At 38.2% G+C, this 16,172-nt stretch overlaps 2 protein-coding genes across 2 annotated transcripts in view; both read left to right on the top strand.

Annotated features, from left to right (window-relative positions):
• Positions 1–16,172, top strand: part of LOC137297934 (uncharacterized) — a 237,060-nt gene that overhangs the window by 211,151 nt on the left and 9,737 nt on the right. Inside the window, exons 87-97 of the mRNA XM_067829924.1 lie at positions 27–593; positions 855–899; positions 6,441–7,007; positions 7,405–7,443; positions 9,270–9,299; positions 9,836–10,408; positions 10,541–10,618; positions 10,810–11,127; positions 12,010–12,258; positions 13,068–13,181; positions 14,036–14,596. Coding sequence (XP_067686025.1) covers positions 27–593; positions 855–899; positions 6,441–7,007; positions 7,405–7,443; positions 9,270–9,299; positions 9,836–10,408; positions 10,541–10,618; positions 10,810–11,127; positions 12,010–12,258; positions 13,068–13,181; positions 14,036–14,596 — 3,141 coding nt within the window. The remainder of the gene's footprint in view (positions 1–26; positions 594–854; positions 900–6,440; positions 7,008–7,404; positions 7,444–9,269; positions 9,300–9,835; positions 10,409–10,540; positions 10,619–10,809; positions 11,128–12,009; positions 12,259–13,067; positions 13,182–14,035; positions 14,597–16,172) is intronic.
• On the top strand, positions 2,263–5,067 carry LOC137298948 (collagen alpha-6(VI) chain-like). Its single transcript, XM_067831340.1, has 2 exons — positions 2,263–2,981; positions 4,321–5,067. The coding sequence occupies exons 1-2, from the start codon at positions 2,363–2,365 to the stop codon at positions 4,962–4,964; spliced, it is 1,263 nt and encodes a 420-aa protein (XP_067687441.1). The 5' UTR covers positions 2,263–2,362; the 3' UTR covers positions 4,965–5,067.

Genomic DNA, 16,172 nt, shown 5'->3' on the forward strand with positions numbered 1-16,172 from the left:
AGTGAATGTTTTCAACTAATTTGTAGCTTACAGTGATACAGGCTTTGACGTCATCTTCATGTTTGATGGTACTGTCGACAACAGATACTTCGGATGGATGCAGAACTTTGCTCGTAACTTTGCTTCTCAGATGGATATTGATTCTGGGGTGTTCAGAGTTGGAGCCATGACCTTCAACAGAGGTCAAAACCTTGCTTTCTATCTGAATGACAATGGTTGGCAATCAGAAGTTATTGGAGCCCTTGGATCCAAAACCAGGAACACTCCAGGAGGAAAACCAGATTTGGCTGGAGCCTTTGACTATGTTCGCAACAACATGTTCACTGATCGTCGAGGTGATCGTCCCAATGCTCGCAACTTCATAATAATGATGACAGCCAATGAGGAGAGTTTGAACAGTGGCGCTGCCATTGGTGCCTCTCAGCGACTCCAGGGTCAGGGAACTGGAATCTTTACCATTGGTTTCAACCTTGGAAACACAGACGAGCTAGATGCAGTTACAACGCATCCACTAGATCAGTATCAATATCTGATCAGTGAAGAAAGTGGACTTCAGGAACTGCCTGGGATCATTGGCTATCACTTTTCAAATGGTGTGTTTGCACAATCAGACCCCTTGGATATAAATTTTGGTTTGTTTATTTGTATATGAAGTGCTGAAAAGAAAAACTTTTTTAAACTCATAAATGGATATGGGAAGAAAGATTCCAGAGTTATATAATGGCACCTTTGGACCATGTGTCTTTGATAGAAAGTCCTATTCAAAGTATGAGAACACTTAATTTTCAAGAGATAATTATGAGAAAAAATATGAGAAAACTAACTGATAACTAGAAAATATGCTCTCCCTTCAGCTGCTCCTGTGACACTGCCACCACCCACTACTCCAAGACCAACAGGTTTACACTAGTCTTTCCAAGAATATCAACCGTTTCCCCAATCCAGTCATTCCATAGTTATAGTCTTACCATTGTCAACCCCTCAACTTCCCATACTTTCTCCATAGTGTCTTGAATCCCCAAGTCAACCTCTTTTGTTCTCTACCATTAATTTAATTTCTGTTTCTAACTATGATTCTTGTTTCTCATTCAATGCTTTCCATACTCTTTCTTATAAAAGAAAGCAGACAAAATTTGTTGTTTTTGCAATTTAAAAATTTAACAAACTTAAATATATCATCAAAATATCATCAGTTTATAGAATCATATTCACCAATGTACAAGCTAGCAGAAATATAATTTAAAGAAGTGGGAAAAGGAAATTAATGTGTGTCATGACTGCAAGAGACACAATTCATCAATGTTTTGATATTTTGTCCGTTAAATTCAGCAAGAGTTTCAGTCAATATTCTTTCACTTTAGTCTTGTTCTTTTGGCCTTCATCCATTCTTTGTGTCCCATTCTTTGCATTTCTCTTCATTTCATCATTCATTTCCAATAGCTTTATTACAGCACCACCACACCTGTAGCAAGATTTGATAGAGAAGTAGAAAATTGTGCAATCCCTAGCAGTTCCAGATATGGAATGTCCCTATGTAGATTGAAGTACAGAATGATTGCAGAAGTAGGTGTCTGGCCTATCTCATCAAGAAAACAGACCTCAGATATCCAGGAATGTGAGATCTGGACACTGAGGATTGACCAGGAATTCTTCAATATTCTCCATGAGCATGTATTCCAGAACTACATTTTCCCTGCATGATGAATCCAACATTTTTGTTGTTGTTTTGTGCCTCTTACAAATAATGTTCTTATTGTATTTATTGAAGGTTATATTGGTAAACTTTTGTTCTATTTTGATTGTAGTAAGATAATGTTAATTTTATTGGGCTAATGTTATTGTGTTTCATCCTTGTGTTGAATGTAATGTCCAGTAATGTTTGTATTGTGTGTTGTTGCCCCAGTGTGCTTTGTCTCTGTGAACTGTGACATTGTTCCTGTTTGTGTGAAAAGAACATCTTTCCTAATTGAACATTGACTTGTATATGTAATATTTCAGCAGACAGGTTTGGATATGGCTCAGTGACAAGAGTAAATATGTGATACCATATGGTTCTGTGTTAAGAGACATGATGTGTGAAACTGTGAACTGAGCATGGAGTTTCAATTCAACAAAACAAATGACCAAGGAAATGTGACAGTTTTGAAGTTACAGTTATGATGCTGAGTACAGCTGACATGAGGAGATTTGGGGGTGCCCTTACTTTGGATACTGAGTTAATTCCATATTAACATCCAGGACAAAGCACAGAGATATCCTCAATATGTATCCAAGTTTAACGTTTCACCTTGTTACCTTGAAAACCCTTATATCTTAATGTCTATAAGTGTTTATGCAATTAGTTTCCTGATAATGTCACTGTATGGTTTGGGGAGTGGTAGACTACGTTCACATATTGAGTATCATTATAGCTGCTGACAAGGAAGGATATGACATCATCTTCATGATGGATGAAACAGCAAGGTTGCCACACTTTGACTGGATCCATGAATTTGTGCAAATGTTTGTATCTTCGATGGATGTAGAATCAGGGGAATACAGAGTAGGGGCTATGGCATTCAGCCAAGAACCCAACACCATTGTGGATCTTGATGAATACATGGAGCAACAGCAGATCTTGGATAGAATAGATGACAAGTTCATCAATCTGCCAAGGGTGGCACTTTCAAATGTTGCTCAGGCCTTTCACCATGTCCGCACAAATATGTTCATCCCTCAAGCAGGGGATAGACCAAAAGCTTCAAACTTTGTTGTGCTACTGACAGATAGTCACGAAAGTGTTCACACAGAGGAAACCATTTCTGCTGCTCAGAGTTTGAAGGATACAGGGGTAGGGGTGTATTCAGTAGGCATCAAACTAAATGACACATATGAGCTTGATTCCATATCCTCCAAACCACTGGATGAGTTTCAGTACCTGATACAGGAGAAACAGGAACTAGAGAACCTTACACAACTGATGCAGCAAAGAATGAAAGAGGGTAGGTGAAACAGAGTTCTTATGATGGAGGAGAACTATTGCTAGCCGAGTTTTCAGCCATTATATTAATTACTTAGGCCTTGTCTTTCAGGTTGTTACTTTATAGTAGGCATACAACCACATGAACAAATTCAACAAATCTATCTTAAGCAGACAGTTTCTGCCAAGACTGAATATTATAGAGGCTAGTAATACTGAAAAATCTGATGGATAATTGAAGTCAGTAATATGATACATCATGTCTACTCATAGAAAATCAAATTAGTTTGTCTTTTAGATTTAGTTTTCATGTTATTCCTGATAAATTATTAATTATGCTTTAAATTTTAAAAATTACCATCACCATGGCATCGCTGACTGGGCCTATGTCAGTCAAGCTCACAGCAGTCCCAACTACTCTAAGTCCTGTCACCAAATCACCAGGTTACTATTCACATAGTTGTCTTAACCAGTAGGTTTCTCAGCCTATAACTGCATACAGAGCTCATAATGCACTGTAGTTTTGCTTATTTCTGTAGTATCTGAGGTGATAGTGATATGGTGCTCATGTCCTGTCACACATTCTTATGTATGCTTGATACTTGAACAAAATGGATAATGACTCATATTGCTACCTTCTTTTTCTTTTGTCCTCAGTGCTTAATCAGTTGTCTTGTGAAAGATGCTAGATACATGAATGAAATTCTGTAGGTGAAAACGAAAGATGCTTTATAGATTGACAAACTCACTTGACTGAGGTAAATGCCCGTTCTGACCTTTGACTTCTATAGAAAGATGCATTATAGGCTTACAAACTCACTTGACTGAGGTAAATGCCCGTTCTGACCTTTGACTTCTATAGAAAGATGCATTATAGGCTTACAAACTCACTTGACTGAGGTAAATGCCCGTTCTGACCTTTGACTTCTATAGAAAGATGCATTATAGGCTTACAAACTCACTTGACTCAGGTAAATGCCCGTTCTGACCTTTGGCGTGTCTATAGGAAGATGCTTTATAGGTTAGACAAAGAGCACCTTAATGTATTCATAAAGATTTGACATAGTATGCAATAGTTCACCTAGCATTGACTAACACAATAGAGGTTTGAAGTTTCCAAAACCTTTTTTAAGAAAGTTGTCAAATGCATAAAGAAAAAAGTTTTCTATGGATCTTTATTATGTAATAGAACCATTTTCATGATAACCGATGTTTTTAATGTAAAGTCTCCACCTCTGTATAAAGTATGTTAAAGTTCATATCAAGCTGTTATACTTTGGGTGTTTTTTTGGTGCATTATTCAGGAGGAGTATATAAATATGTGATCAAACTCCATTCAAGTTGTTTTTCTCTCCTGGCAGTTGTCCATAGTGAAGATGGTTATGACATTGTATTTATGCTGGACATGTCTGTGGACCGCATCTACTATGGATGGATGACAAATCTTTCCTCTGAGATCGTAGATCAGTTGAACATCTTCTCTGGCCAGTACAGGATTGGAGCTATCACATACTCCAGGTTGCCCAAATTGCGCTTCCATCTGAACACCTATGGCTACCAGCCTTATGTCTTTAATGCTATCAACTCCAAGTTCTCTGGTTCCAGTCTTTATAAGTCAAGTCTTGATAAAGCTCTTGATTACGTCCGTACCAGAATGTTCACCTACAGTAATGGAGATCGGCCACAAGCCCAGAACATTGTTATAATGATGACACCGAATGATTATAGTACTCATCCAAACAAAACCCTACATGCAGCTAAACGACTGAAAGAGAAGGGAGTGAGTATAAATGTAGTTGGATTCAACATTGGAGACAAAGAGGAACTTAATGCTGTGTCATCACTGCCATCAGATCAACATCGCTTCTACGTTAGGACTCTTGATGAGTTGCTTGAGCTGCCAAGGATTATCAACTCTAGTCTTAGAGGTATGCTAGGCCTGAGAAGTCAAAGACACAAGGATAAGATGAACTCCTCTAAAGTCTTCATAAATCCCTATCTCTAAATGCATCCTTAATACTTAACATAAATTTTTGTATAAAAGTATTTTTCTTTACCTCATTGCATTTTCCTGCAAAATATGTACGTAGCTGAAAAGAGATTTTATAAGTGTGACCTTGTAATGATTAAGTTCAAAATAGAATCTTGTTCAAGTGTAATGAAGTTCTAAGTGTGTAGTATATTTAAACTACTTTCTGACTGGTATTTGTGTTTGTTGTTCAGTTGGACAGGTTTTTCCAACCAAGCCTCCCACTCCAGGTGACTTTTAGTATTAGTAAAACAAATCATGTTGTGAAGATTACTCTTTGTAATCCTTTAAGAGGAAATTACATGATGAGTTAATATATATTTTATGAGCACATGTATATGTAATGGGTTAATGAATTCACAACATGTATGTTTTACATGCATCTTCATGTCTAGTGCTGCTGCTTATTGGCAACTTACAGCAGAACATTAGTGAGTTCCTGTACAGATGTCAACTTAAGTAGGATTCTTATTCATCTACCTTGAGAATTAGAATATTCTGAAATGTGTTTATAATGTTTTAAATATACAATAATTTAATAAGTTTAATATGCATAATATTGTTAATTATTAGGATTATTGTTATTGAATCCAACAATTATTGTTACTGAATCCAACAATGTGCAACTAAAGAGTAACTTACATCTGCGAAACATGAACCTTTTTATGATTGAAGTGTATCTAATAGCATTGTTACTAAATGTGTGTGATACTATAGCGTGTTATCTTTAATTGGCTGACCTCCACAAGAACACCCTAACTCTCTCTTGTAACACGTGAACAAAATAACAGTTCTCTGACTCCCAGTGGCAAACCTTGTGTGACGGCTGCAACCACTATTAGCTCCATGACTGACAAACAGTATGCTCCATGGGTGCCACCTCTGGCTCATATCTCCATCTGCAGCTTCTAACAACCCCAGAAGACTGTTCTATTACATTTGGCCAGTAGAAATGGTGTGATGAGTGAACTTACATCTTCCAATGCTCGCTCGCTCGCGGCTCTAACTGGATGGCAAGATGGCTGTTTGTCATAGTCAACTCACCAGCGCGTAGATCGCTATTGGCTGTCGCATATACCTTGTGGCATCTGCAAGGCATTTTGGAAGCCTTTGGATCTTTGACACCAGGAAAGTGTATGCTGTTATGATAAAGGTTTCAGGCAGGACCAAACTATGCAGGAATCATCTGTTTGTTGGAGTTACTCCATGCTCAGATCTTTTTCAGAACAATTACTATTAACACCCTTGTCACTGAGTCCTTTCATAAATCTGTAAGATTTCTCTTTCCTATCTGTATGTTACTTTACGTACTTATTCTGTTTGATGTGATTTTTATCATAAGAAATGTAGATCAATTCACCAGATGTATACTAATATGCATTATGATAATCTGTGTTTTGAGATTTTTATATACTATGCTCGTCTAATTATTTTTTCTCTTTTTCTCAATAGCTTACATGGATACAGGTTTTGATGTCATCTTCATGCTGGATGGAACTGTGAATCGCCAGATCTATGGATGGTTCAAAAACTTTGCCAAAAATTTTGCTAATCAAATGAGCATTGATAATGGCGAGTTTCGAGTCGGAGGAATGGCCTTCACTAGATCTCCAAACATAGGTTTCCAGTTGAATGACAACGGCTGGCAGACAGATGTTGTCAATGCACTGGACAACAATCTGAACACTTTCAACCGTCCTGGAGGAGCACCAAGCTTTTCCCAAGCAATGGACACTGTAAGAACAAGGATGTTCACCCAGGGTAATGGTGACCGTCCTAATGCAGGTAACTACATGATCATCATGACAGGTAATGAACGTGGTCTGAGTGCAAGCCGTGCACAACAGGCTGCCAGAAGGTTCCAGGACACAGGAGGAAGAATCTTCACTGTTGGCGTCAACCTGAGGAATACACAGAACCTGGATGATATTACCACCAAGCCGCTTGATGCTTACCAGTACCTGCTAGGATCAGAGGCAGAGTTCAGAGAGCTGCCTGGCATCATGGAAGCTGTGATGAGTAGGTCCCACTCTTATAGGTCTTTACTATTGTATAATGAGCATATTCATAACACACCTTTTCCATGCTAGATACCCTGCTCAAAGCACACATTGTCACATAATATGGGTAAGACTGAAAAAATAAAAAAATCCTTATTTTATTAGTGATGAATGCAGAATTCATTCATTTCCTAAAGTTTGCCATCAGTGTCAGTGTCTATATTGAGATTTTGTATTGCTCTGATGTGATGTTTCTAATATTTGAGTAAATATTCTTTTTTATTAAATGTACTTTCAGCTGTTTGTCTATTTTGCTATGTATTGACTTTCCTTGAATAAAGAAACTTACTGATGTGTTGTTGGTTGTGATTTTCACATTCTGCTAATGTTGACAATTGTCTTCTCTTTACTCTCAGGGGATCCACCACCACCACCAACAACTACCACCACTACAGGTTTCAGATAACGTGCACCTATTAGAGCCCATTTATCCTTGCATGTCCATATATCTTGTGTTCCTGGTGTTTCCATTTTAGAATCATGATGCCCTTCCTGCAGCACATCCCATCAGCAGCAACCCTCCTGTGTACCTTACCAGTTACCCTGTGTATCTCAGTCAGCCTTCCTTCCCCATATCTATGCACATGTACTTGATCATATAGTATATCTTTGAAGAGGCTGATATGTTCTTCAGGGAGTATGCTTGATAATGAACATTACAAGCTTCTTCTTTGAGAATTCCATGTTCCCTTGCACCTATATGCTGTTCTCCAAATATCCCACCACTCTAAAGAGATGTTTTGTTCCTAAGTTCCCATGCACCACTTCCCTTAGCTTTACCCATTTTAAGACTTTACCATCCAGCACACTATTCCTGAGTGTCCTTAGTTACGAATGCTGTTGTTTTTATATTTTGTTGCACAAATGTTGTTTTGAACCTCCCCTTGTATGTTTTGGAAGACGCCTGTTTTGTCTTCTGCCATAGATGCATGGGGTGTAGTTTCCTGGTCCCTCAAACCTTGGCACTTGAGCTAGGTCTCAGAGTGTTCTTTTCTTCCTTTAATCAGATACGTCTAGTACCTTTAGGTGTATTCATTATACTTGGTTTACAGATTATTATATCTAAAATATTGTTGAAATTAAAAAAGAACTTTCTAAGTACATGTTGTAAGGAGAAAATGGAAACAAGTTAAATGAAAGAAATGTGCTATTTTCAGTGTTGATCCCTTTTCCCAGTCTATTCTGGGCTGCATTCAAAACACCAAAACTTGACATTTATTGATTGTTTGACTGCTTAATCTGTAAACCAGTGTGTGGAAAGAAGCGTCAGAAAAAGAAGTCTTAAAGCGGTTACTTAGATATAGTAAACTTGAAGAGTCTGAGTCAGAATCTTTATTGGTACGACTGATACAATGACGTGTGAGAATATACTGCTATACTCAGTACCTTGTCACATCAATCCTCCTTTATTATATGCTGAAACTGATCCCTCAAATTCAGTGATGACATGTTCACAAAAAGTGCATGCATGTCCTACTCTCCCAGTAGTTGTGTCTGCCCATTCATACATGACTTGTAAAGACTTCTCTCTCTGTTGTTTCATCCAGCCTACATAAATGTATATGTATACATACGAGCAGCACATTTTAAAGTTTAAATCCTAACTGGAATATTCATTGATTTAAAGTCTTTGAATGTCATAAAAGTGACTATACATTTCATTCCAATTTATGTGTATATTGTTACACATCTCATTTACTTTGTTACGTAACTGTACTGTTCTCATGCATATTCCAGTTTGTTGATCTCTCTTTATAGTTCTATTATCATCGTTATCCAGATGAACTTTCAGTTTCGTCAGTTGTAGTTTTGATTCAGCTCTGTGTAACATGATTAAATTAGATTTGACAATAATAACATCTCTTATTTCCCAAGCTGTGAAATGTATATAAAGTTCTTAACAACTTACACTGATGCTATTGGTTTCATCACTTAACAATTTTCCTCCTTCAATACATATAAATGTACAACCTAACAATGTTCTAGAGTATGTGTATACATACACACCTTCTAAATCTGACACACAGATGATAAATTAACAAAAACATCTGCTCACAGCAAGACTTTGTAACTAACTACTACAAAGATGTGATGTCCTGTTTATGTAGGAAATCTGCCCGTATCTGGGTATGTATTGTTCTGTGTTCAAAATATTCCACCTTTTTATAGTATTATTCACATCCCTTCAAATGTATAACCCTTGTGTTGCTCTGTGTTCCAGCTGCTCCAACAACTACTACCAGACCAATTGGTAAGAACTGACACATGGACGTAGCATGCCACATCTTCTCTGCTCATTTATCAAACGTTGGGGCTATATTTCTGTATTCAACATAGCAGTTAATCTCTCTGTGTGTCATGTTAGCGTTTATACAGTAGTGAGCCATAATCTGTTATACAATTGAAAGTCTTCTCTGTAATCACTGGGGCGGTAGGTTAGCTTAGTGGTTGAAGCATTTGCTCATCATGCTGTAAAGTCGAGTTCAGTTGCCCACATGGGTACAATGTGTGAAGCCCCCTCTCTGGTGTCCACCTTCGTGATATTGCTAGAGTATTTCTAGAAGGGACATATTACTGAACTCTCTCACTCTGTATTCACTGTGATCTATGAAAATTGACAACCATAGTTCTGTTTCCTTCTCACCTAAAGTATTTTTTACTTCACTTATTGGAAAGAATTGTCTTTGAAGGTGTCAGTGACACCTAAGTATTGCATTATTCATTTGAAATGTATTGAATGAGTATTTGTTTTTCCATGGTAACCAGATGCTGTATTTATGTTGACAGTCTACAAGGAGACAGGCTATGATGTTATCTTCATGTTGGATGGTACTGTCAATGACAGAGTCTTCACATGGATGACTGACCTGGTGAAGAACATGGCAAATGAAGTGAGCGCTGGAGTTGATGATGGCACATATCGTCTGGGAGGAATGACCTTCACACGTTCACCTTCTGTGGGCTTCCAGTTAGATGACTATGGCTACAGTGATGACTATAGGGATGCTGTTAGTAGAACAATGAGGAACAATCCTGGTGGTGCCCCAGATATGGCCCGTGCCTTTGACACAGTTTACAACCAGATGTTCCAGTCCCGAAACGGTGATCGGCCCAAGGCTAAGAACTACATTGTCTTGGTCACTGCCAATGAGAAGAGTTTGAATTCTCGTAGAGCGATCAATTCTGCTCGCAGGCTGAAGAACCGAGATGTTGCTATATACACAGTTGGCGTCAACCTGGGCAACACCGATGAAATTGATTCAGTTTCTTCCTTGCCTCTGGAGGACTTCCAGGTATTGCTTGGATCAGAAATTGAGATGGCTGAACTGCCAGGAAGACTGGCCTATGGAATAGAAAATGGTGAGTGGTCACTACTGTTGACTTTGACCAAACACATCAGCTGAAAATGTTATTACATATGATGTGCTTCTGCATGCTTGAAGAACTGAATCCATAAATCGTTGTGATGTTAATAGACTTGTTTTATTGAAGGCCCTCCACAAGAGACCCTTCCTCCACCAACAACTACACCACGCCCAACCAGGACCAGGTACACAGGACCCCCTCCAGGTTGGAAACAAATACCACTGCCTAACTGTTTTAATGTATTGATGTTGTGTATGAAAAGTCTCAGAGATTGAGATGTGCCATTAGCACATTTGTGACTAACTGAATGTTTTATAGTCAGTAGTTCATCTGATACATCATGTCATACGTATTTCTGTCATGAATGTGTATATTGCTTGTTGTATCCCAAACAGCGTGCACCTCAACAGCAGATGTTGTCTTCATCATTGACTCCTCTGGAAGTGTAGGAACAGAAAACTTTGATCGAGTCCGCAACTTTACTATTGAAATCATCAATGGTATTGATGTTGATGCTGGCCTCTACCGAATTGGTATGGTAACCTTCAGTGACTCTGCACGTATTGAGTTCGGCCTGGATAGATACGATAACAATGAGCAGATCGTCAAAGCAGTCAGGAATACACCATACATCTATGGTTACACCAATACAGCTGAGGCTCTGCGCCGAACCAGACGAGAGATCTTCTCAACATCTGCAGGAGACAGACCAGGTAGGTTTGGTTTTTCCTCAGTAATGCATTATGCTCATTACTATGTATTTTGGGGTCTCACATACTGGCCTGTATCAAAATAAAACTGAGATATTTACCTGTAATGGCTTTGCTATAGTCACAATTGTACAATGACTTTTACTGACTTAAAATGATTATAGATGGTATCTTGTCTCTTTCATTGCTTTCTACATATGTGAGCACATAGTGTCTATTTTTTAATCTGAATAATTGTGACTAATGATTGTCCTTCTGCACTTCAAGCTTTCCTCTATCACCCCACCATAACATAGGTGAAATACTGCTCAAGGAGCAACACATTCATTACTATCAAAAGCTGCCATATTTGGAAAAAGAGTATTGTATGTCTCCATTTGTGATGATAATGATGACTGGCTTCACCTTGCCACCAGCTGTCTAATGCATAGGCGCTGGACTCTAATGCATGTTTGGAAGTATGACCTAAATATATAAGATATAGAAAGGTGTGACACTAACAATGGCGGCCCGGCTCGCCTCGGCTCATTTTCGGTCTGACAAACGCTTCTGTAGCTTTGATCGTTGAAAAATCTGTATCTTTAAGTCATGTATCTTGTATATTTAAGTCATGCTTCCAAATATGTACCAGTGTCAAGCGCCTATGGTCTAATGTTAAACTGATAATGAAGTTGATTAATTCTTATCATGTTTTACTTTGAAAATCTGGGATATCACCTTTTTGTGAACAACTGGTATTATCAATATTTCATTGTTATTAATGAACATATGCTCTGTCATCATATCATACGTGACAATCACTTGATTGTCTGGTGCAGACTATGTTCTATCTATTCAAGCAATGAAGATCTCCCTGTTGCTCAAGCTTATTTCCTATCCTTTTAGGTTCACCAAACATGGTTGTGCTCATCACAGATGGTCAGTCCAACATTGACCACTTTGAGACCCTCCCAGAAGCCCAAAGGATGAAGCGTGAGGGTATCACCATCCTTACCTTGGCTGTCGGTTTCTCAGGCGCCACAGCTGAACTGACTGGCATGACCTCACCACCTATCCACGAGAATCTCTTCTACGTAGATGACTTCTATGCATTGAGAGAACTCACTGACTACATTATCAGACCAATCTGTACAGGTCGGTGGAATAGATAGATGTGCTAGCTAGCGCATTCCGCTCGAACACAATAACTCCAAAGCTTCCTCTCTACTTGCTTATTAGACTTTGAACAGAAAAGATTACAGCTGCTGTACAGTAATCAGTGTGTAAAATAGAAGATTAGTTGTGGACTACAAGGGTAAATCCAGATTGAATTAAACTCTTGATTTACGGAATTTGGTAGCATTATGCCAGATGACAGATGAATGATTAAAAATTACAAAAAGTTGTTGAATATATGCATGATTTACGTCAAACTAAACATTTGGTTTGTAATTATGAAATGTTTAAGTAAGCAAAACTATTAATTCTTATACCCTTAAGATTATTTTGTTATAGTTTGTTGACAATGTATATACCTTGTTCCATAATTCACACTAAATCATGTTGTTGGTGCCTATGGAGATTCCATGGGAGAAATGGTGCACAGTAACCTAAGGATAGAACCAGACTTTCAGATAATATACCCAAACTTAATCACTCTCATTCCTAGATCAGGATGGCAGGCTTTTGACAAGAGTGATTACTGTGTCACTGTGCCCCAAGTGTTCACTCATCACGCTGAAGACCTGGGTTTACTTCCCTACATGGGTACAATGGGTGAAGCATATTTCTGGTGTCCCCTGCTTTAATATTGCTCGAAAAATGCTGAAAGCAGCGTAAAACCCTGCTCACTCACTGGTACTGCCGGCATGAATTACAGGCTGTGACATAGCTGTAGCTATCAGCATTTGCTCTAACATCTATGCTGAAGAGCTTCTATATTGCTTTCAATGTTCCTTCCACAGATGCCAATCAGTGCGACGCAAACCCCTGCCAGAATGGTGGCAACTGTGTGGATGGACTCAGGAGCTACACCTGTATCTGCCCCTCAGGATTCTTTGGTCACGATTGCGAGAAGAGTGAGTGTTGGGCATGAAAACCATCGTAACGCCTTAAATTGAGTATTACAATACATATACCAGGATAACTTCCCAAAAGTTTTGTAAAAGTAAAGAAAATAATTTGATAATGAACAAAGCACAGTGATTAAGATTACAGCACCTTTCATGGTTATTACTCCTTTGTAATTCCTTTGTAATAGAGCTTCTTATGTGAAAAAATATCCTACATCTGCTTACGATATGTGCAGATTTCTGGAGAACCTATGGCATACTCAAATTTCTTTCCATCCCCAGTGGACACATATGGCCATGTTAGCTAGATTTACCAATATTTTGCACAGCGAACAAGATCCAGGAAACATACTTTCAAACCCCAGACTCCCTCTGTTTAGGATATATTGTTTGTCAACATCTTAACACAGCAGATTTAACTAAGGCTTGTGAATATCCAAAACTGCAGTCAAAAAGACGAGAAGCTGTTACATGTCTGCAGTCTCTCACTCAGCTCATTGCAGTTTCAAAGACAAAGCTTTTATCAAACTGACAATACAATGTCAGTGCAATTGATATCTATGTTGCTAATACTGTGAACCAGACCCCAAGGCTAAATGAAAAAAGTGACACATTTATTTGTGTGTGTAACTCTTTTTTATTGCCATTTTAACAAAATAATTTTGACTTTGCTGCATTCCAATCATCAGTTTGTCCACTATAAGAGTGAGTGTCTGTCAGAACGAGTGAGACTGAATCTGCAACTCATCAACACGTGCTATACTTTCCAAGCTGTATTTCTGAGAGGGAAAAAAATAAACATGTGCCCTAGAAACATTAATTATGTTTATGCAGCCTAATCAAAGTACATGTTTTCCCAGCCTGTGGCACTGCTGCTGATGTTGTCTTCGTCCTCGACTCCTCCACATCAGTTGGCCCCTTCGGCTTCCAGCAAATCCTAATGTATGCTCAGCAGATCCTTGCTCAGATGAACATGGATGCTTGTGATATCAATGTTGGTGCCCTCAAGTACAGCTCTAGTGCAATGGTACAGTTTGGCCTAGGAGCCTATCAGGACCAGGAGACTATCAGCCGAGCCCTCCGTGGCATCCATTACACACGAGGCCAGGCCAACCTTGCTGATGCCCTTAGAGTTACCCGCCAAGTTATGTTCAATGGTGCATCAGGTGATCGTCCCTTTGCCAGGAATATTGCCTACTTGCTGACCAGTGGAGATGTCAATGTCAATCGAGACATCACAATGTCTGAAGCTGAACTTGCCTTTGATGCTGGAATTACTGTTGTTCCTCTCGGTGTCAACCTACGTCAGCGTGATGATGTTGAAAACATTGCCTTGTCCCAGGGTTTGAACCTAGTTGAAATTGAAAGTGAAGTGACGCTTCAAGAGATGGCTGATGATGTGCTCAATCCTGTCACCACTGGTATGTTGGACAAGGCATGAATATATTGAATACAGTTAATGTGTTGATAGAGATATTTAAAAAGGAGCTCTTTCTGTTGCAATCTCATTTTATTGTCCAAAGTGAAAAAAATTGGAAGAAATTTTTCAACTATATTTTCTTTGGAACATAACGGATAATCTAGAACTTATGCAAGAAAACATGTAATACCAACGAGTGGTACAGTGTTTTACCTTAATTCAATAGGAAGTTGTAATATTAATTTCAAGTTAGATGTTCATTGTAGCAATTGCTCAGATCTCATCAAAACACATGACCTTTATTCACATTTGTGTACTTCAGTATCTTACTTATTTAACATGCTTTTTCATTCTGTTTAAATCCATACTTAGATGAGTAACTTATATAAATTAGTTGCACACCATGCATCACAAAAATATACTGCTTGGATGATAATTAGCGTTTGTGTCTAATTTCAATGTGTTTTTGATTCTGAGATCATTTACTCATTGTCTAATACTCATAGAACATGTTCCAGTGTCTCGTTTCTCTAGTCATTACTTTTGAGTAACACATATATATATATTCATCCATTCTTGCATCATTCAACTTTAACTAAATTTACTTTTCAAATAGAATATTGATCAGACAACCCTGAAAGTCAGAAAGTACACTGTAGAGATATTCTGCAGCTTACAATATTTTATTGTCGTCATGTACACATATTTATATTTCACAGTTATGTAATGGGTCATGGCAAACACTTTTGATGTTGGGAATCTTAAGAATATATGTAAACTTTAAAACGTCAAGTGACTTTTACAGGCACTTTCCAAAATAGTGATTTTGACTCAAAGTGGAACACAAATCCTAATCATTCGCAACAATTTACATTGTTGTAGGGCTGCAGATACCTTTTGGAATTTAGCCCAGAACTCTAGCGATTCTTCTTTCAATCTGAAAACCTACACTAATTCACCACATTATTGTCAAGAGCAGTGAAGTACCTCCCTCACTCAGTCGTGTTCTATAAATTGACGGAAGGGAACTCTAAATTTGTTTTTCTTGTTATCTACTAGATTCTATGTGATTGGCTAATTGCCTAACTCTGGTACTGACAACATGATAATGAGATATACGACACACCACCTTTGGTGGTATCAATACACCCTTGTTTAATGTACCTAGTGGTTGGTAGTAAATGTGTATTATCCAACTGAAGACCATGTAATAACAGTGTCCCTCTTTGTCTGGTTTCAGCGAGAGGTAGGACTATTGTGCAATTCAGATATTTTCAATGCATGTGTCACAACTTTGTGTTGTCGAGAGATGACTATAAAGTGTTTCTTTTTCCATTCTAATATCACCCCTCCAAAATCAACCATTTTTGTATAAAAAAATCCTTTCACTTTCCCTGATGGAAAAATGAATGTTTTATTGTGATTTGTTGGGCACTACAAAGATCCAGTCGCCTTCATTGTTTGTTTTTGTCATCATGCAGAATGTTGTTGAGTCTGAGAATCAGAAAGGGAAATATAGTCTTCCGAAAAGATTTGACAAATAATACTTTTATCAATCACAATACAGCAAAGCTTAA

The sequence above is a fragment of the Haliotis asinina genome, chromosome 10 (genome assembly GCF_037392515.1).
Source record: "Haliotis asinina isolate JCU_RB_2024 chromosome 10, JCU_Hal_asi_v2, whole genome shotgun sequence".
Classification (NCBI taxonomy): domain Eukaryota; kingdom Metazoa; phylum Mollusca; class Gastropoda; order Lepetellida; family Haliotidae; genus Haliotis; species Haliotis asinina.